The sequence below is a fragment of the Excalfactoria chinensis genome, chromosome 7 (assembly GCF_039878825.1).
Source record: "Excalfactoria chinensis isolate bCotChi1 chromosome 7, bCotChi1.hap2, whole genome shotgun sequence".
NCBI lineage: Eukaryota > Metazoa > Chordata > Aves > Galliformes > Phasianidae > Excalfactoria > Excalfactoria chinensis.
Window position 1 is genome coordinate 20,152,848 of NC_092831.1, and position 22,570 is coordinate 20,175,417.

Here is a 22,570-nt window from a genome sequence, read left to right on the forward strand (position 1 = left end):
ATAACAAGTCTCTCTGCTGCTATGGATAAACAAAACCTAAGAAATAAAGAAAACTTTAGGAAACCAAGGAGTCCAAGTTTTAGGGAAATACTGAGAGCTGAAATACTTCCAATGATTGCTGGTGCTTACACCTTAGTGCCGCTGAAAACAGGCATTTCACAGTTTTGGAAGCATGCATACAGCATATACTGTACAAAATAGTTTCTTTATATTGTTAGCACAGAACTAGACAAGAGTGAAGTATTCATTCCCAGTCTTCCGTTCTTGAGACAGTACGTATGTGTGTGTATATGTATGTCAGAAAAATGCAGTATAATATGCACACACACACACACACTGAGCATTTTACAGTGTTCTCACTGTAAGGGCTGGATGAGGCGCTTGTGAGAAACAGCAATCAATAACCACAAGCAAAAGGGGAAACTTCTGCTGCTCTTAAAGAGCCTGTTTCCTGAGTGAGATATAGGCATTATATTCAGCTTGGTTAATGTTACTGCAAATTGCTTTCCTTTTAATTCTGCTTTCAACTTCTGTCATATACCACCTTAGTACCCTCCTAATGGCCAACAGTGCCATTGAGAAAGTATACACAAAAAATACCATTAAATGACGGCTTTTATTCATTAATGCCACTGTGGAAAAAAAAAAAAAAAGTAAACCAATTTGTAGTTATAAATGATACAAGAACAATCATTTGAGATGAGTGCGAGGACAGGCAATGAAATTTCCTCTTCTCATTCCAGCTACTCAGATGTTTGTTCAGCAGAGACCAGCAGTCCAGTCACACTTTGCCATCATAAAAAATGCACACTGGAGACAGCTCTTTGTAGAGGAATAACTATATAACCTCAGGGACAAATATGAAATGGCAGTTTGGCTAATTAGCAATCTTCGGTAGCAAAACTTGATTATGAGACAAGTCTGGATCAATGATGGAGAGAGGGCAGTTTGGTAGTTCGATTATCACAGGTCATCACAGACTGACTGGCAGCTTGAGAAGTTTCTCACACAGAATATACCCGAAGGGTGTAATTGTAAGAAGTTAAAGAAGTTAATTCAGCATTACATGTAATATATGAAAAGCCAGATTTTTATTCCATTTGGTACTGAGGACACAGGGCAAAACATGATTTGCACAATAAATGACATTGTACTAATTCTTTTAACAGCATATTCGTAGCAATCATATATTCCATATTTGATAATGTGATGAAGTCAGACTTGAGGCCCTTTTAAGTATCTCTACAGCATGACACTTGAAGATCAGGAACTAAAAAAAGCTTAAAGGTTGATCATCAAAAACTGTGCAGAAAGCTTCAAAGTGGGGAATATTTAAATATGCCTTCTTCATCTCTCACTTTATCTTCAATGAAGCTATAATGGAGACAGTAATTTCAGGTGGCACATATTTTTATTTCCAAAGGGTTCTTTTTATGTATAAAGGTCCCTAAAAATACTTATGTTTATATCTGTAGGCTTTTTAAAAAATGTATCTTTATAGTCAACTATTGGCAGTAGTGGACAAATCCATGGAGGACCAAAGCCTGTCGTGCTCCAGTCTGACACATTTCTTACTCTCTCCAAAGGGCAAGAATCAAATGCTTCAGCTCAGCAATGTTTGAATGCCCAGAGCAACCCAGATTTAAAGGCCTCCATCTGTTACTGCATGCTGCAACTGGCTGCCCTTCACAGTGCTGCATCAGCACCTCTTTTCCAATAACCAAACCAGCAGGAGCAGGACAGCAGCATTTAAATAGGAGTTTATTATATTTACAGTAAAGGGAAGTGGGTGTGGAACAGATTTAAAGCATGCGTATGTATTCTCCTGTGGACTTTAGTGTTAATGATTTTTTTAACATGACTATCACTGCTGCCTTCTGCAGTAAGATCACGTGGAGTCTGAGACATTTTCATTGGAGAGTATTTCTCAAAACCAGCCCCTTACTCAAGCAAAAAAGAGTAATACTTCACCTGCACTTCAAAAACTTTCATCAAATTTTGATTCCCCGAATGAAATCACTGTAAGAAGCAATACATGAGTGGATGAAACCAGAGACTGGAGCAAAACAGGAGTGGCATTATGGTCCCATCTGAAAGCAGGTGGATGAAAGCATGAGATAAGGAGAATTTTCCATCCTATACTCACCATTTTGCCACCACCAGATCTACAGGATTCCCATCTTTTTTGCACTGGTTGCTGTGAGTGTTTTATCCAACAACCGTTCAGTTGTAAAAGACATCAAAAGTCCCTCAAATGGCATTTAAAGATTTTAAGACCTTCCAGAGTAACCCACCAGATAAACAGTGGGTTGCAATTGTGAAAGCAAGCACTCAGGCTCTGCCCCAAATTCCACTGTGGCTGTCCGAGCCCTTTACTGGTAAAGGTCATTGTATTATGTCAAAATCTCACATCCGTAACTGAGAATAATGCTATTCTTGCATCCAGCTTTGAAATCTGCAGGTGAAGCATATATATTTGGTAGCCACTGCTTCCTCCTCAATATGCAAATTAACAGTGCAGCATGCTATTTAAACAAATACTGGAACAAAGGAAGCTGCATTTGGCCTTGTTTCAAACGTTATGTTTTCTAAGTGGTCAAATCATATATAACTACTTCTGAGCATGATTATTGCTATTTGCTTTAATTAGAAGAGAAACCTCTTGGCATTAAGAAAGCTATTAATTCTGCTCCTTCTACTGGAACAAGAAAAGTAGTCATTAAATAATATCACTAACAAATATAGCATTTGGCAAATGTTTTCATTATCACACACTGCAGTTGTGACAAAAATATGCTATTTACTTTTTGGTTTTGGTATAATGGCACATGTGCCTGAGAGGAGGCCATCCTATACTTTCATTTTTAAAAAGGCAAAGCAAGAAATGTCATTGCAGCATTTCACTTGCTGTTTTCAAAGACAAATCCTGCATTACATCTGAAAACCTGGAAGTATTTTTCGTGCTCAGCCAATCCTGCCTGAATGTGCCGCTTTCTGAAACTGAGACCCTTCAAAGGGAATAAAAAGTTTCACAAAGATAAAAATATTAAATTTAAAGTTTTGTTAAAAACTGTAATAGGAAAGAGAGAAAATACATTATTTATTTTGCTAAAAATCAATCTACAGCATTAAAGCTGTTTCTTAGTACACTGAAACAAAATATATAGCAGTCTATAAAGGCAACAAGAAAATTCTATTTTAAAAGATCAGAGACATAAAATAAAAACAATTAATGGTCTGAGTATCTATTATTCTTAAGGCCAAAGTACATAACCACAGCGGCCCAGGACTGGAGTTTTACAGGGCATGCACATTGTACACAATGATCTCCTGAGGCGCACAGGGGAGTGTTCACGTCCCTTTGGCGTATGGTGATTAGAAAATAGCCAGTGAGTCACATACTACAGGCTAGCAACTGTCTACTTTTTATGAGCATTGGTGCAGATGAGAAGCTCGTACAAAAGAGTCTATTCAGTCTCAGTCCCAGAATTTTAAACAAATGCAAGCAGCAAACCTAGGGCAAATATTTCTCTGTGATACAAACTAAGTGTCAGGCATGCAAGGCTGCCATTTCCCACAACAGCCCCATTTGGTTTGGGTAGGCAGAGTCAGCTTTGTTGCTCTCTTGAAGAGCAGAATGGGTAATGAGGACTGATCCCCTCATGCCTATAAATTTGGGAGAGTGAGAAAAGAGAGACTGAAAGGCAGCCTTCTTCACCAGAAGATCTAGGAAGGGGAAGGCAGGCTCTGGCTTCTTCCTTGAAGGCTCAGAAGAGGAACAACCTGATTAGAAGTGGAAGGAACAGGGTCAGGGTTCTCCTCACAGAGGATGTGTTATGAAGAAGCAGGGAGGAACCAGCTCTTCTGGTGGAAAACAGCCCAAGTGTGCCCTGCAATTCCAAGCAGGACACATTTGAGCTCATGAGAGAGGAAGGGAAGGCATTGCCAAGAAGAGAAACAAAAAAAAACCATCAATAAAATAAAGAAAAAAATTCCTTGCTGGTACCACAGTAGCACATGAACTGGTTTTTCTGTTTTTCCTGTCCTAGTGTACTCTGGCAGCACTCACCACTCTCAGAACCTGCAGGAGCTCTGCTCACAGGCCATTGCCATGGGAGCACTGCCCAAGCACTCGGCAATGACACTGGATGGTGTTCCTACTGGTCACTGAAGTTCTCTTTGTAAGCACATGTGACAAATAAGGCTGGCAGATCAGTGACTGGTGGAGAAAGTTATACAAAATATATGAGAGGGCTACTACATTGCTGGGAAGAAAGTTCTGTTTCAGGTCTTCTAGAGTGACAGCTATTGCAGACTTATTGCTAGGCAGACAATAAATAATGTTGAAAATACCAACAAATTTAGAACATACATTTACAGAAATATCTATTACAGCAATTGTTCTTGAAATATGTTTTATCTTCTTAGTTTTCATCAAGCTTTGATTGCAAGTTTAAAAAAAAAAAAAAAAAATCCATCTTTCCTCTTCTGGATCCATAAATCACTCCTTGAGCGCACTCAGGACTGCTCAGAAGTCCACAGCAGGGTCAGTCGAATTCCCACTCCTTGAGCCAAAACACATTCACCCCACATCCAACCTACAGAGCAGCAGGGAGCTCTGCTTTACACATCACCCACCACCTCAACACAGCATCATTGCTGAGAAAATACAAAATTTATAGATCCTGTTTTTTTTCAACAAAAATAAATAATCAGAGCTTAAACCTTGTATTTAATTAGGTCCTTATTTACTACCTAGACCTTACTAGCTTTATAAATTTCTTTAACAGTTGCCCTTCACCCATTACTATTTTGAGATGGAAGGCTGAAAGATAGCCTTAAATTCTTGTTTTGTGTTTTTCATAGAGTTCTTATGGAAGATCTTATAAATACAATTAACCAGTCCCTAATGCAGTACTAAGATATACGATGGATATTACCGCTCCTTTTCTCTCAGATCTGCCAAGTTAATGTTTTGAATATACTCACATTGTGTTCTTAGAAAGTGCTGTGGAGGGGCTGTAGCAGCAGCCACGTGAACCTTGGTGACAAGGTCTGTCTGTGTGATGTTCAGGGACACTGAGGAAAGCTGCAGAGTGCACCTAATACCTGAGCCATCACTGACTCAGAGAAACTGCTAAGATGTAGACAGGTGAGAAATGAGCCAGGCAAGGAGCTGGATGTGGGCCCATGTGGGGCCTCTTTGCTGTGCTGCACCAGAGTCTCTGCCGTGAGACCTGGGCCAGATGCTATCCACAGATCAGGTCCTCCCACAACCTGCTGAAATACTGCAGTGCTAATACTGCTTACAGCTTTTCCTTATCAGCACAGTTCTGTGCATGGCAGCATGGAAAGCAGCATTTGTTACACCACATTTAAGCATCCCAAAAAGGATGCTGTATGTGCAGGCGGATGAAAAATGTGCTGGAAAACACTGATACCTGATGTTCGCAGCTGCTTTGCGTGTACTCAGTCCGGGGTATAGCTTGTTACAAAGCAAAACATGATGGAACACTTCACAGAAATGACTTCATAAAATATTCAGTTTCCTGTTTTTGCCTGGGGTGCAATCTGCACATTTTCCATACAGTTGGACCAGGAAAGAGAAGTGCTGGAGTCTATTTTTCATGCATTTAAAGTGTTTACACTTTTAATAAAATAGACTAAAAATGCAGAACTACCAGCATCAATTTTCATGGAAGAAAACACACGTACACTGTCTGGGATTTTGCCCAGACTAAAACAAGAGACTTCTGAGACTATACCAGTTCAGGAATCCCTCAGACAGATATTGGAACAATATAATATCACCAACAAGGTTGTAGTCTCCAATAACTGCTTTACATAATATATGCTAATCACAGTCTTTGTTAGGATGATGCATTCCCATACACCCCAAATATGAGCCTATTTAGAAAGCGTGTGTATCCATGCAATTTTTTTTCTTCCAAAAATCCCAGAACTTTATCTAATATGGCACAGGAGCAGAACCACTCACACACTCCCATACCGGGATCAGGTCTCCCAGCACTGCCTCATCCTGCACCAGCTGATGGAAGAATGCACAATGAACGTGCTAGATATGAGACTGTGAACATAACATGGCTGAACCGTCAGGATACTTCTGCCAAGTCTCTCTATGGCTGTGCAAAAAGGACATGCTGTCCATACTGCTAACGTATTCCAGTACGCCCACACGCTCAAAGGTTATGATAGTGTGAAATTGCACTGGGATTACCTTTTTCAGGATTTTACCACCTAACAGAAACACTGTGAAGTGCTCAGCCTTAAAGTGGAGCAAGGATGGCACCCAGTGGCCAAACAGATTCATCTCAGAAAAATGTTTCCAGCTATTTTCCATTACTCACATTTTTGGGCTTTAATTATAAAAAACATTCTACCTCTACTGTGAGCTGGTTGACAGGTGAAAGGGCCTTTTAGGGACCCTGGCTCCTTTCTTTAAGGCACCTTTATGTTTCCTTTTGTAGTTGCTTTTTTTTAAGCCTATAGAAGTGCTACCATTAATAATTTAAAATCAATACCAGTGAACATTTGTGACAAACAGCTGTTTGCAGCCATAACCTGGTATACAGAAATAAACAAGGAAAGAATTTTGTCCCTGTGTAGAATGCATGCTGGGGAATCAAAGGAAAGATTTCTTCCTGATTTTAAAATTAATATTGCTATTAAGGAACTCGTTTAATTGCAAAATTAAAGTTGATAATATTAATGACAGACATACTATTTCTATCCAAATGGTGAAAAGCAACTTGATATTTTAACCAGAGAATTCCCACCTCTATATTAAAGTCTCCTGGGTCTGTAGAAGGAATTCAAGCCTGGTTTAATAATGTTTTTGATTGTAAAACATTATTCTGTTTTTCTGTATTTCTTTGACAAATTCTTTCCTCCATATGGGATGTGGGGAATAACTCATTCCTGACTGACAGGGAAAGAACTACAACAAACCCACAGGGAAGACCACCATAACTACCATCTTTCAATTGTCCTTCTAATTTCTCTAATGCTAATTAAGTAGACAAATCTTTGCTGCATTGACACTCCTCCTGTTTGAAAATCTTTCCAAATATAAACTCCCAAGGCTACCATGGATTCATGCATACTTAGGGGTTTCCATCAGACCATACCTGCAGTTTCAGAGATTCCTTTGCAGCATTAACATAGAGGGCTACGTCTCTTCTGGGTGACAGAGTGATATAAAAAAACAGCAGTTTGCTTTTTTTTTTTTCCTTTTCCCTCTTCTAACAACACTGATGTAAGGCACTGGTTAATAACATAACAAGGACAGTACTGTGTCAGACTAAGGTTGCTTCTAAGGCCTGTTCCTTAACTCAGAGTGACAGTCATAGGGAGCTCCTCCCAGCTTCAGCAAGCTGCACCTCGGAGATTGCCTGAGCCAGAGGCTACTGCCTTCATACATCAGCCCTCATTGCTTTTTCCTTCTGTTATCTAAAAAAAAAAAAATCTATGGCTGTAGATCCCAATTTAACCATGTTTTCCGAAGGGAGATCTTTAGTAAGATTGAAATCTATACCCCAAGAACTTCTTTAGATGCTCTTTAACCTAAACACTGTATGAGAAAAGATCACAAGCAGCCTTTCACTACTCTTCTTTACCATGCCTTTCCATTTCTTCTCTTCACTGAAATTTAAAACCGTTTTCCTATTTCACACATCTCTGAATGACAGAGCATTAGCCCCATGTCAACAGATGAGAGCTTCACATTTCAGAAACTAGAATTAAAAAGCAATACTTTATTTTTAATCACTATTTATTTGCAATCATTTTCAGTGCATTTCTGCCTTCTTGTTTCCATGACAACTGAAGACACAGGCACATGTAAAGGGTACAAAATCATGTAATACAATAAAGATCTCAGTTTCATGAATTATGAAGCTCTCAGCACTATGCTCTAGGTCTTGTCTGACATCAGCTGTACACGTGGAAAAACAGAGAAAATTCAGCTTTACATCTCCCACACATGCATTTCCCAAAGGGGAAGGTTCGCAGCTCAATAACAACACTTCAGCACCCCCAGCCTTCTCCTTATTTTACTCTTTGCTGCTATGCATAATGGGACCTGAGCCACTAGAAAGGCAATGAGGAACAGCTCTGTGTCAATCCCATCCCTCCTGCCACACCAAAGAGTAGTCAAAGTCTGTGTGACCGGTTTTGGTGAACAACCTTAAAACTACTTAAATATGTGAATAATTTCATGCACTTACTGAGCAGTGTCTGGCTCTAAACAACTCCATGTGTGTCACCACATTCACAGCCATTACAAGTCTGTGACCCAGTGTTGAATCCAAGTTACTGGGCAGATCCAAAGTGTCAACTACACAGCCAAGGGTGGGAAACCTCATCTTCCTGCTACACATTTACACACTGGGAATATTTTGTAACTGGTCCTAAACAAAAGGCAGCTTGTCTTTCTGTAATTCATTTGCCAAGTGAGACTAATGTAATTTTTATAAAAATATTACAAATGATTTAATTACCACGATATGAAAGTAATTAGTGTAGTTCTAAGTTGAAAGATGATGACACAGCAGAGAATAGTATAGCCTAGGAAAGCATTCCCCATCCTTGCAGAGTTTGGAGATAACATTGATATACAAAATCATATTTTCTGTTGTGCAGCCACTGTTCCATTTATAAGGGGGGGGGGGGGGGGTGTAAAAATTCTGACAGCATATGACACGGATACCAAATTCACTTCATCTCATGTATTTGGTGCATCTCCCAATACCAAACTCACAGAAACCAGACATTTCTCATTCATTCAGTTGTTTACAATGTCACATGAAGTAGCAGTCCTAAAAGTTGTTTCCCATTTTGGGTCAACTCTTTATTTTTTACTCAATTAATACCTATTTTTGAGAGACACACAAAAGCCTTCCTTTGTGAAGGCAATTCTTAGCTAGCTACACCTCAGGCTATGGAGTTGAGAAATACAGGGATTGTTATTAGTGCTGCATTTTGAATCAAGGCTCTAGGAAGCAGGTGATACATTATTTTCTGTTGTGCAGATCTCCCATGTGCTGTTTGACCTAAAAAAGGGAATCTCTCACAGGGCTATAAATAATGCATTATAGTCATTAAATATTGATTTGGCTCATACCATTCACAGCTGCACAATTAGGTTAGCTTTTTAAAAATAGCTTCTTGTATATTACCCATAATAGGACAGTGTTTACATATTCTCTTTGGAATCTTTATTAAATTTAAAGTGATGTGTGTTTGTGGGACTGCTTGCTGTCTAAGTCACAGGACTTGTTCATTTCTGTCTCGGAAGGCAGTAACTCCTGCTATAAATATCCTGTCCTGGACACAGCTCTGCATTCGTTACTCACGTATCTTGGCTTTCTATATTTGTCTAAAAGGTGACTATTTTTAGGCTTGGAGAGCCTGCATTTCAATGAAGAGAAACCTTGCACTGAAGAACAATGCTATAGGATATCATCAATCCTAGATTAATCAGACTTCATTAGTCCTAGATTTTCTATCCCAACACTACAAGTGCTTATATTTAAACACTAGCACTAGAACATAATGAAAATTTCTTTTTTTTCTATTTTTTTTTTAATGTTTCAGAGGATCTTCAGTTGCCATAGATTTTAAAATTATACATATATCTAGCTTCTCAAAGAATAAAAAGTAATGTTGATATGGTTATGATTCACTGGTGTTTTAATTTAATTTATCCCACCAAAATTCATTTTGAATGTAGTGCCGTTATGCTGATGGTAATGACGAGATCTATAGTTATAAATCAGGTTTAAGACTTCACTCAGTCATTATCAGATGTGCAATATCCCCAAAGAGCACTGCCTCTTATTTTATTACGTTGGCCCACAACATCAGAGGCAGGTGCGGGGGGTACAGCAGTAGAGGTTGAACCTTCCTATTAATTACTATTATTGTTTTGTTGCCTTGGGACAGGATGGCAGCAGAGGGACGGTCTGACAAAATGGTGTCTGACGTGGAAACACGGATGAAGCAAAGGTGCGTCACTGAATTCCTCCATGCAGAATAAATGACACCCACTGACCTTCATTAATACTTGCTGAACATTTATGGAGACCAAACAGTTGATGTGAGTACAGAGAAGTGGTGACAACAGTGGGTCACACCTCTACTGGTGCAGATTTTTCCATGCACAGCATGGAGGCTCTTGTTCATCTCTGATGAAAACACACATGGTGGTGACTATATTGAAACACAGTGACCTGTCTCTAAGAATTTGCTCTATCAAATAGTGTTCTCGTGCTCTTTGTATCTGTTGAAATTTCCATGGAGATAAATAGTAGGCACTACTTCCACGGTAACCGACATACATATTCACTTTTTTCATGCACCTCAAAATTCACATCCTCTTTCATATAACCTGGAAGTGCAGTGCATATCCCACATACAGATAAAATGGTAGGCATGGTGCAATTAATTCTGATTAATAATTAATTCTGATTCAATAGCTTTTTCTGGAAACTCTATCAGTTAAGCTACTGCCTGATTTTTTCCCATTTTAAAAACTTAACTACTTTCAGGAAAACACACCAATTTTATCTTGCATACCTACTCAAAATTTTATTTAAAATTTGTTTAAAACAGGCATGAAAAAAAGGACTGAAGCTTAAATTCTAACTTTCTTTTTGCCAGAAACCTTGTTCTATCAGAAAACACAGTGCAAAAGACTGACTGTATAAATAAATAAAGAGTGGGAAGACCACTATGCAGCTTTATTACAGATGCCAAACTTAGCTGAAAGGAGCAATATCTTCAGTCTGCTGAAATCAATGGCAAACCTCCCTAGGGTCAGACCATCACCTACAGAAACTAAAGGTTTGCTCAGGCTCTGAACCTAGACCTAAGCACCACCACGTCCAAATGTCTTGAGGGCCATGTCCCCCTCTCATTGCTGAAAGGAGCTCACCAGGTGATGAGTGTGCTCTTTCCATCCCACTCACTCTAGGCACTGGCAGTAGAACCCTCAGGCACCCCCTCGAGGTCAGCAGAGCTGCACCATACTGCCTCTGAGTTGCACATCAGCCTTGTGCCTCCTGAGTATCACATGCCTGCTGGCGTCAATGCTGGCAAATCCCAAAAGCTTTAATGTAAATACTGAAAAGGACTGATGACATGAATTTTTGGAATAATGATTCACATAATTAGGTATTCTTGTGAGAAAAATACCTCCATTCACTAATGGGACATTTTCTACTCATACAAGCATTTTTAAACTTGGTTTTCAGATTTTTATAATGAAAGCTACATTCTAGTAACATCAGAATTGGAATCTCTTCAGAAACACTCAAAAACATTTTGATATGAATCAGTGCTGCCACTTTTCCTTTCAGACAGTTGTAGACACCTGATATGAAACTGTCCAGTTGCATTCCATGGTCTGTTATCTTACCCTCCTTTTTCATCATCCCAAACTGTATTGGTTGTTAATATACAGATGGCAGCAAAGATGGTAACAAACGTACAGAAGTAATAAACAAAGGGAAACCTCACCAGTGGTGGTGCCTTAGCTGAAGAAGCTGGGGCGGTCCTCACTGGAGAGTGATCTCCAAGAGATGCTGCCTCAGTCAGAGTCAGCCCCTAAATGAGGTCTCAGAGGAGGTGGAGTCGAGCTCCACCCCTTCTGGGAGCACAGCTACATCACTCTCACCTGTGCTCCCACAGCTGACCCCACACTTGCCTCAGCTGATTAATCAGAGGTTCAGGCTGTGATTACCAATCTCCCATACACCAAACTAAACTACTCCCTGTACTGTCCTGCTCCACAACCAATTGTACTCCACATATTTTCCCATTCAAACAGCTGAAAAAAGGTACTTCTGTCCAAAACCAGTAGTGATCTACTAGCATTACTCTCATTTAGATGTTTCTGTCAGGAGTGTTGCTCCTGTTCTGATTGAACAAGAACATCAGGTAAATCATAACAGGCATTTTCACTGACATGTCCCAATAAATCACTGAAAGGAATGGAGACACCTTAGCCACAAACACATCCAAAGGGAGGAATTGTATACTAGCTAGCCAAGTCTGCAAGCTGACCCTCAAATAACAAAGGGCTTACGAAAAATATAACAAATCGCAAATGATGATAAAGAACAGATTTCTAGGCAGGTAGGAGACTTTAGCAGGAAGATCAGCTGCCAGAACTCTGCAGTAGGGAAGACAGAAGCAATTTTATCCCATGGATGGATGGCCTTCTCTGGGGATAAGCTCTCTGTTGAGAACCCAGAAGGCAAGCTGGTCTTCTTTCTCCCACTCTTTCTGTGAGATCGTCAGTGTAGGACACTACAAAGACTACCCAGCACTCATTTGTGGGGGGGGAAATTGGAAGCAAGACAAATAGTGTTATCACATGTCATCATGTTCAAGATTTTATTTCCACTTTTCTGTCTGACAGCCTATCGCATAATACATCCTTTCATGACATATTGCTAATTATGATTTCTACTTTTGGTACAAAATAAAACTTTAATCTGAGTGCATTTTAATTTACTATTATATTTACAGAAATAATTAAAAACTTAAATCCTTACCTTAAATTTATCAACTTCTGCCTTTGAACATGTTGCATGATAAGATAAAACCTGCCCCAGAAAAAGAAAAAATACTTTTGTAGAATCAACACAAAATAATAGGGCTCTGTGCTGCAGTCTAATCAATGATTCTAAAAACAAATTTAATATTTATGCATGATAATTCGATTCTGAATATCAACATACAAGTATTAATTGCAGGTTATCATGTGGCATTTATGTTTTAGGTAATTTGATAGGGAAACGTGGATAGTAAGTAATTCCATAAGTGCTCCTACGTTGTTATCCTGGACTTCTGCAATTAAAATAGAAAGAATTCAATGTAAAAATAACTGCAGATTTATAGACATTAAAGAATGCCTTCTGCTACGTCGCAGAGCTTCAATTCCTCTGCTAATGGCACATCATTGCATGCAAATTAGCACCTCTATGCTATTCCTGTCATTCTCTTAATTTCTGTTTTGGAGTAGAAAGCATCAAATGTAACATAAAATACTGTATAGATAGCATAACAACCTGGAAATAAGCATACATTTAAATGGCATACATTATATACTTACATGAAGCGACTAGCATTGAACAATCACTCCAGTGGACACAAAAGTTATCCTGCGCATGATAGCAGGCAATAGTCCACAGGAAAGAATGAGAAGCCAGAGTATTTCTACCAAGAATCTCCTCAACCCACAGCAACAGCTAGTCTGCTCGTATAATAAAGCTCTGATATAGAGTTCTAATTTTAAAATTACTTTCATATACAAATGTTTCTGCTACTCATACAAATAACCAAACTCTCTTACAAATGCCCTTGGCTTGCAATACCTTATAGCAATAAATCCAAGATATATTAACTCATATCAGTTTTAAAGGTGTTGACTTTTACAGTAACAGGAAATCCCTGCACTATGAAAGATTAAATTACAAATGCCAATTTACTTGTCCTGTGCCATGTTTTACTTTTCATAACTATATATCATATCCTTCCTCAAAAAGTATCGATTTCCTGCCCTAATGTAGATTCCCTTGGAAATCTGTAAAATTGGGGGGGGAAAAAGTCTTCAGCTTATGACAGATCATACTTAATAACAAAAATCTTGTCAGTCTTCTCCTTTATCTGCATTCATATCCCTGTAGATTTTTACTGTCCTTTCTAATATTCATTATTCTGATTTTTTCAATCACACACAATTTTTGAATCCTGAAATTCAGTCTTTCCTCAGCATTTATTTACTTCTTGGTTTTCTATTTATTAGTCAGTCTTACAAGAATTATATCTCTGTGATTCGGTAAGAATCTTTAAATAGTATAACTCAAATTGTTTTCATATAATAACAATGTCATGATGAAATGTCACTCATTGTCGCTGTAGCTAAATGCATATGTCTTAATAAAGTATTCTGTTACTGAGAAATGAACTCACAACACTTCAATACATACCTTTCTTTTCTGCAGTATTTTTCTGCTGTCTTATGAGTTGTTCATTTATAGACTGAATTACTCTTTTGTGAAGCATATTGGCCATTTATCAAATCTATGATGTAAATTCAAGTTATATGGCTATGAGTCATTTTATATCTAAGAAAGAAGCTGTATTATGAAGCAGGAAATTTAAATTTCCCAAATTTCAGTAGTAAATAAATTTCTATGTTAACTTTTATATTTATGTATTTAAGTGTAATGCCTGTGACTGCTTTTTTTCTTGCCAGGAAGAGTATTCAGTAATAAGCTGTTATATTGCACAAATTACTGCAGTCAGTGAGAGTTTGTAGTAATTAATGACTGTGATATGTAAAGAAGGAATCTTTGGAGCAGGCCAGCAGAGCAAAGGTTTTCACTTCCACTCCAAAATGAACACAAATAATAATCAAAATGCTACTAATGCTTAGAACATTTGCTAAAAGACTTAGCATGTTTACATGTGTTATGGGATTGATTCCTGATATGCAGACAAATACCTTGAACTCTAAAGGAAAGGAGGAAAAAAAAAATGCTATCTTAGCAATCCAGTTTGATTTGATTTTTGTTTTAACACAGAAAAATTCTTATGTCAATCAGACTGATGCTGGTGTTTTGGTTCTTATCGCAATAGTGACTACAGTGCGAATTTGAAGGAGATTCCACAGTTACAAGTGTGCCCACATCAGGGATGTCCAGATCATTTTCGTTTTACAAGATGTGAAATTTATTATAATACTAAAATCATACAAAGCTACTCTTTCATTGCAGTAATTTTATAAAAATTATGAGTCTAGGATAATGCTTCCAAAACGATATTAAATTTCATTCAAACCTCAGTTATTGATTCCGTTAGAGATCATGTAAATCTCTAAAGCTATCCTCAAAGTTCAAAGCTTTGTCCTCATGATATTTTTCCCACTATCTTATGTTTAAAATTTCCAGAATATAATAGAGAATAGAACCTCATTGTTGAATCAGCTCATATAGAAGCTACTGTTTTTCAAAATGTTCTGCATCCTAGAGTCTGTTTTACTGGAGCAGGTATGTTTTGCTCTTCATGAATGGGGGAAGAACACAGGAAAGGAAATTCTTTCAAAGTTAGTGGAGGAAAACAGTAATCAGGTTTATCTATTGAACTGCTCTGAATGTTATGTAGACAGGCAGCATGCAGGAAGACCATTGTGTATTTGCTCTGATCCACCACAGCAGAGCTTCTACCCGATCACTATTTTCCTGTTCACACTACTTTCCATTCACAACACTAGAAAAGAAAAACAACAGGGTATGTAAAACCACATTTTAAGAAGTGTCCTGTCACGGATGGAGAAGGAAAAAAGACTCATTCCTGCACCTACATCTGCAAGAAAGCAGCAGAAGGGATAGCTGTTTCCAAAAGTATGTGAAGCTGTGCATGAGCTCCACAGTTCAGTGTATTCTGAAGTTTCCCTTCATTATTTTGGTAAAAAAAATGCTCTAAGGTGCAGTAGATAAGGAAAATGATGCTAAGTACAATAAATTCAGAAGCAGTAGCTTTCTGTACATGTAACACTTACGAATCACCAAGAAGTTTCATTGAGAAGTATACATACATCAAGAGCCACAGACTGTTTTGCCCAGGATTTCTTCACTTGATCATACATAATTGTGTTGTTGATGCCCAGACCACAGAAAATAACAAAGGCCTAAAATGAGAGAAAGGTGGGAAGAAGAAGAGAGAAAAGAAAATCAATTATCATTCTGTTATAATACAAACATGAAGATGAATGCTGGCTTAACAACTGAAAAGGAATTGCCAGAAGTGTTAGGAATGTTTATACAAGTTACCTTGAGAATGAATAAGTCACTGGCCTCAATTAGACGAGAATGATCAGATGCAAGAACTATTTCAAACAGGATGCAGCTTTATCGAGTGCTTCTGAGAACTAACCACAAATACAAATAACATATTCTTCCCACCTCCCTTAAGTAGGCTGAAGGAGCATCACCCAGAAATATCAAATCCTGCTGAAAAAGTGCATTTCTGCTATGAGACCAAAGTCTCTTACCTCAAACAGTCGCTGATCAGCATCATCAAAGGGCTTCCCATCAAGTCTGTTCAACACTTGAGCTACCCCTTTAGAAAGAGTTAATATTAATTATAATTTTTATTCACTAAATTAATAATGCAGAATGCTTTATTTAGTGGTAACATTTAAAATAACATTTGTCAAACTGGAAAGCAAATTTGCAAATATTTATCAAGGAAAAATAAGCAGACATCAATATGTGGAGGTCTGTTTTGATACCGGGATTGCTTATTTCTTTCAGCTATTCATCTTTGTTCTGTAAGTATAACATTGAGGAGCCAAACAAAGTGACTGCCAGTGCTTTTCAGAAAAGGTTAAATATCTCTTTTGGAAAGGATTTAACAAATGGAGTAAGGTTAGTTGTCCTAACAATCTGAAGTCGCATCATTTACCAAAACTGACCTTCATTCCTAAAAGTCAGCTAAGTTAACAACACCTGGGTGTGTAAGACCCTTCTTTTCTCCTTCTTCTCATGGACTGGTCCACAGATTTATTAAACAATGAAAAAAATAGTTTCCTTAAACCACCTGGAAGCATTCAAAGCTCTTGGCTCTCGCTGAACAGAGTTCTACTACAACAAGCTATTTCTACTTCATTTAGCTAAACTTACCCATAAACGAACACTTTGAACTATCAGCTTCTGAGGGCTGAGTTTCCCTTCTACTTCTCGCTGGTAATACTCACTTCACAACAAATAATGAGCTGCATATTTAAAAGGCTCACTTCCCACAAAATCTCTACTGATTAAGCTCAAAGATCCTGGATTCTGCATGGCACTGAGTACCTTCAATGCAATCCTGGATCCAGCTCTCACCAACTGCCACAACATGAAAGTATTACAAGTTTAAACTCATACAGCTTTGACTTGAAATCTTCCGTGGAAAGCCGAGGGTGAAAACCAGTGCTAATTTATAAATATTATTCTTTTTTTCAGCTGAAAGCCAGTAAGAATGCAGGACCAACAGCAGGTGTATCATTGCTGGGAAGCATCCTATCAAACAGGCAATAAAACCGTGTCTGATCCTAATCCAGCACACAGGTGGATTAGGTACCTGCCACAGGGCAACCCTGACAGCTGCCTCAGACTCTCTGGTAAGTCATGCCTACCTGCGCGTTTCATCATTAAAGAGGGAGAAACTGTCTGTCAGGACTGCAGAAACAGTTGCATGAGTTATATACAAAAAAGGCGGATCCACAAAACAACTATCAAAGCACAAGAACCTTTTTTCACTAATAGCATTAGCATTTCAGTTTTCATCATGATTGTTTTCAAATTTCAATACCACATAAAACTTAACAATGATACAATGGGAAAGCTGAAAAAGTCCATACAGTATCCAAGTCAAAACATCCCTTCTTGGATACTTAGCATGCATCCTAGGTACCGTAACTTCTTAACAATATTCAGCTGGGAAAAAGAAGAAAAGGAACACAGAATTAAAACGACAGAATTCAATTTACATTAGCACAAAAACGGTGCAGCTGTGAGGAAGTTCTTACCGATTATTTGGTGGTTGCTATTCCATATAGGAACACAGAGAACAGACCTTATGTGAAAGCCAGAGATCTGGTCAGCCTAAAATGTAGAAATGAGAGCTTCCATTATGTTCCTCTTTTTTACATGTGACTATCCGTAGAAATAATTGATTGCAACAATTGAATTTAAGAATAAAACTTTCACATGAACCGACAAACAGAAAATAATTTCTGCCCTTTGTATCAAATGATATTTTTTCTATATATAAATTAGGCAGCACTTCAAATGGACTAACTGTAAACCAAATACAAGACGAATGAATTATTCAGGATATAACATACTGAAAGCACATCTGCAAACATAGCAAGGATTGGCATGCTTTATTTCAGCATATCTCTTTGGCAAGGAATAGACCCCAGGCATTAACTGTAATTCTAGAAATTCTGAATAAATTAGCATTAACACAGGTTTTTACTCTTCCACGAAATACTTCCAAGCACACTTACTGTACTGTTATGGTTTGGTAAGCTTGTCAACTGATTCATGTGCAGCCAAACTGCTGGTCAAGTCTCCTATAGCAATACTGTTTCATTGGACAGAATGCAGTGAAGACTTTATCTTTCCATATGCTTTTAACATTTGGTCAGGTGCTATGCATATATATATATATATGCAAACACATTTTTATCTTTCTAGCTGTGACTGGAACTAATATCTTAGATACATGCAAAACCTTTATTAGGAGCAATATTCATCTCAGAGAAATAGCTAGTCCAATGCGTACATTTGTTTTGTGCAAACTATCACATTAAGAGGGTAGTTGGCTAAATTAGATCACAAACATTTGTCTCTTTAGATACTGGTTCTGTTACCCTCCAAGTGCACAATCCCAGTTAACTCTGACAGCTAGGAACGACACTGCTAACATCAACAGCAGAAGTTTCAGCAACAAATATCAATTTGTGAAAAACTTGAAGTACTTGATAGTGGAAGGTATTGCTTAAATATTTACTAAAAAAGAATCACCAAGAGGCCAATAAGTGCCTACAGTCATATGCTAATTCAGTGACGTGTTTACTGTATAAAGTCACATCAATACCAGCAGGCCTGAACAAGGACATACTGGAAAGAAAATAATTCAAAACTGATACACTCAATTTTACAGTACCTTGGACATAACTATAAAACTGCATTATATTGCAATGCCAAAAATACAATGTTATGTTCACATTTCTGAAAATCTTACTTCAGCATCAAAGCGAGGATCCTGATAGGCATCACTGATATTCACCGGGAGACCCGTGGAAGCTACAAGTTCAGCAATGCTGTTGTTTATTAGCCAGTCAGAGTAAGATGGTGATTTCTCCACACCTTCTTTGAAACTATAAGAAGATATAGCGAGAGAAGGAAAGAACACAGTCAATGTTGCTTGAAAGTCCAGCACTTTTTACAGGCATTCTCATAGGAACTGCAGAACTATTCATAGTTACTAATGGTTACAAAGCATTACCTATGGAACAATAATTTGGTATTTATTGAAATAGTATATTAAAAAAGTTATCCGCTTTACACAACTTCTCTGTCTGAAAATAGCATTGATCTCCCATGTTACTTATACATTTAGCAGTGAAATCTACTGACAAATGGATCAATAACAGGATCACGTTCACATCACTGTGGGAGATAAGCCTGAAACCAGTACTATAAATTTTCTGTAAAGCTACCTGAAAGCTCGGAATTTCAGATTTTAATTTTTCAAATTAGGCTTATGACTTGGGTATTTTAATCCATACTTCCAGTGATTCTTTGTCATGTGAAATGGTTTTTGTTTTTAATTGTCATCTGCAGTGTTAGATCACAGTGGCAGTAGAAGGGACTGTGAAATGAGTCTTGAAATCAATAATGTAAGTGCATTACAGCTGGTGGATCCTGGAAGATATATAATACATGAATGTTTCCTCCTTGGCTGACCATTAGCCACAACTACTAAAGGGCTACAGAGGGGTAAGATACAAGAACTGTGTGCTCAGCACACTGCACTCCACCTCAGCTTGTGCTGAAAACTCAGTGTTTACACAGACCTTGAAGATCCTCACTCAGCAGGAAAAATTCTCACTCACTTATTGCAGACAGGTTTTTATGATTGGCAAGCAGCAGCTATTTGTATGAACATCTGTACGCATACTATCTTAGCTTTGAGATTAAAACTGATCAACGCCTGAAATATTACCTAGAAGAAAGTGACTGAAAGCTGTGGAGAAGACCACCATGGCTTGAAACTTCAAAGTAATGAATAAGATGAAGACATAAGCACAGTAAAATGCTCAGAAGACTCAATCAAAATGAAAGGATTGATTTTTATTGGCCACATTAATTTTCTGGAAGCTAATTCAACTAAGTCATTCCTTTGAAAGAAAACCCAATATTCCTAAAAGGCTATAAATAATGATAATAATAATGACTTACACAAAGAAATCTAAGTGTATCAGCTTCAATTTGAGCTAAGAATTTTGAATGACTGCAGTAAATGCTGTATACGCACTTTGACAGGAGCCTTTACTGAAAGAAAATATTTTTGAGCAAAGTAAGAAAATTTATTTGTATGATGTAAGATTTATTTCAGGACATCAATATACTTAAGAAGTGGAGAAAAAAGTTCTTTCAGGATAAGAATCTAATTTCAAATGCATAGATCCTACTACATATCTTAAAAATTTGGATGTTTTCATTATAATGTAAGACACTTAAAATTGGGATCAGAATATAACTGTTCAGCCTGCTAAGAAGTAAATAATTTCTAGTCTGGAAGAAGTTTTAAAAGTATGTTCTACTGCATCATTCCCAATCCTTGCAAGTGCTTTACAACCACACTCTGAAGAGAGACACTTGACTTTCAGCAGAGGAAATATCAATATTTAATTCTGATGCAAATCACAGCCAGCTGTCTCCCTCTCTAATCTCAGCAGCTTGGAACAATCAGAATTGCCTCTAAAAATCGCAAGCAACAATATCCTTCATACCGTGGAAAGCCACAAGCTGGACTGCTGGACAGCTGCATGCCGCTGCCTCCTGTTTTGCCTACACACAGGTAGAGGCATCGCTTGTCAGACAGGAAAGAATACTCTGCTCTCAGATCACCAAGTGGTGCTGCAGGCTTCCCTCACACAGCTGCATTCTTGTGATCTTCCCAGAGGTGATACTGTCTGACAGGGGCAGCCAGAAGCACAGCTACCTTTAGTCCTCTCTAAATTCATGTAAATCCTTCCAACTCCTAGGTCTAGAGGAACAGAAATATGCTTTAAGAAGCATAAAAACACTGCAAGGAATGAGGTAGTGCATAAGTGAGCATCATTCCTAGGGATGGCAGCAGTGAAACAGCAGTAGCGTGGATTTCTGCTCTTTCTCTGTGCCTGCCCAACTGGGAAGGAGCACAGATATTTTCTTAGCAAGCAGCTCACACTAGCAAAGGTTGCTCACCTTCTCACTGACTCTGTTATTTAAATTACTGAATAGGAATCTCAGCTACATCATCCACTAGGATGCCTTCTATGCAGGAAAGACTTGGCTCACAGCACTGCCCCCCAGTTCACCTGTATCCAAGATACATCCAAACTGAACTCAAGGCTTCAAAGATTCAGGTAGCTTTCTTTCAAAGAGAGAAAAACTTGAAAAACTACTTCAAGAATAAAATGATTGTCATAAAGGACAGTGTCTCAGTGAATCAGAACTGAACTTGATCCTGACTTGTGCTGGAATCTGTCAAACTGAACAGATAAATTGTGTGGTCTTACAAGGTATTTCTTTATAACCAGCATCAAAGACAAAAGAGATATGAGTATTAATTGTGATGTTCAAGGACCAAACTGGTGAACTTTTACCATGCAGAGATGAAAAAGGCAGAAGAAAAGCTAATTTATTCTAAAACCAAGGGAGGAAAGGTTAGAACCTAAAAAGAGATGTTTCCTTGGACTTTCTCTTACTTTCAAACAAAACTTGCAGGCTGAGAACGGTTCTAGTTATAATCTATTTGGATTTCTACTAGAATTTCAAAATAGTAATATTTATGTCCACTGGATGATGAAGAAACTCATCTTGACATCTTTTTTTCCTACACGACACTACATTAGTTAGGTCCATAGAATGTGGAATAAAAAGGGCAAAACTCACTAGAAGAAATGCTCAAATGCCAAGGGCTCCTGGCATTTTTCTGTATCGTAAATAACATTTATTTTACCACTATAGTGCCAACAACTCAAGCTGTGCCTGTGCTAGATCCAAATATGACGTCATATCTGTCAGTCTGAACTCAATCTTTGTGAAACCAATTTCTACCCCCACTGGATGGAAAAATGAATGAAAAGCAGTCTTTACATTAAAATGCACAGAATTATTCCTTTACAAATTTTACTAATGGTTTGCACATGTTTATTCTCTCTGACTGAAGTTAAAACTTAAATCTTGACTAGAAGCAGTGCGGGCTACTACAAATTGCTTTTTGTTAACATGCTAATATAACTATGGTAACAAGAAACAAGCCAGCTTGGTTATTTTGACAGCAGTCTACATTGTGCTGACTAATCTGGCTACTGATCAAGTATGACAGAAATGGGAATAACAACCACATCTCTTGATTCACACCTCTAACCCCTAACAAAAGAAATGGATTTACACCCATTTAATTGATCTAGGAGAGAGCAATTGGTACCATGATGCTCTTTCTCAAGCAGACTAAGTTATGATTCCCAGATGGAAAAATGGATTATTTATTCATATTTAAATCGTAATTTATTTTTAATTTTTTATTTTTATTATTATTTTTTTTTAACTTGCTTTAATTTCCTATTTTGTGGGTAGGGCACAAAAGAGATCTAGTTTCTGTCTGTCTCTCTGTGTGGACCTGCACTCTGCTGTCAGCTAGTAAATTTTGTAATTCCATGACATCAATCTACAAAAAACCTTAAGAAATAGGAGCTGTCATAATTTGGAGTGCA

General features: G+C 37.8%; 1 protein-coding gene across 2 annotated transcripts in view; it reads right to left on the bottom strand.

The window, feature by feature from the left end:
• The window catches only part of PDE11A (phosphodiesterase 11A), a 119,003-nt gene that overhangs the window by 37,719 nt on the left and 58,714 nt on the right, over positions 1 to 22,570 (bottom strand). For both annotated transcript variants that reach the window (XM_072341865.1, XM_072341866.1), the window contains exons 6-10: positions 18,826 to 18,961; positions 17,603 to 17,678; positions 16,082 to 16,149; positions 15,626 to 15,718; positions 12,579 to 12,629 (exon numbers count right to left, since the gene is read on the bottom strand). In XM_072341865.1, the coding sequence (XP_072197966.1) occupies positions 12,579 to 12,629; positions 15,626 to 15,718; positions 16,082 to 16,149; positions 17,603 to 17,678; positions 18,826 to 18,961 (424 nt within the window). The remainder of the gene's footprint in view (positions 1 to 12,578; positions 12,630 to 15,625; positions 15,719 to 16,081; positions 16,150 to 17,602; positions 17,679 to 18,825; positions 18,962 to 22,570) is intronic.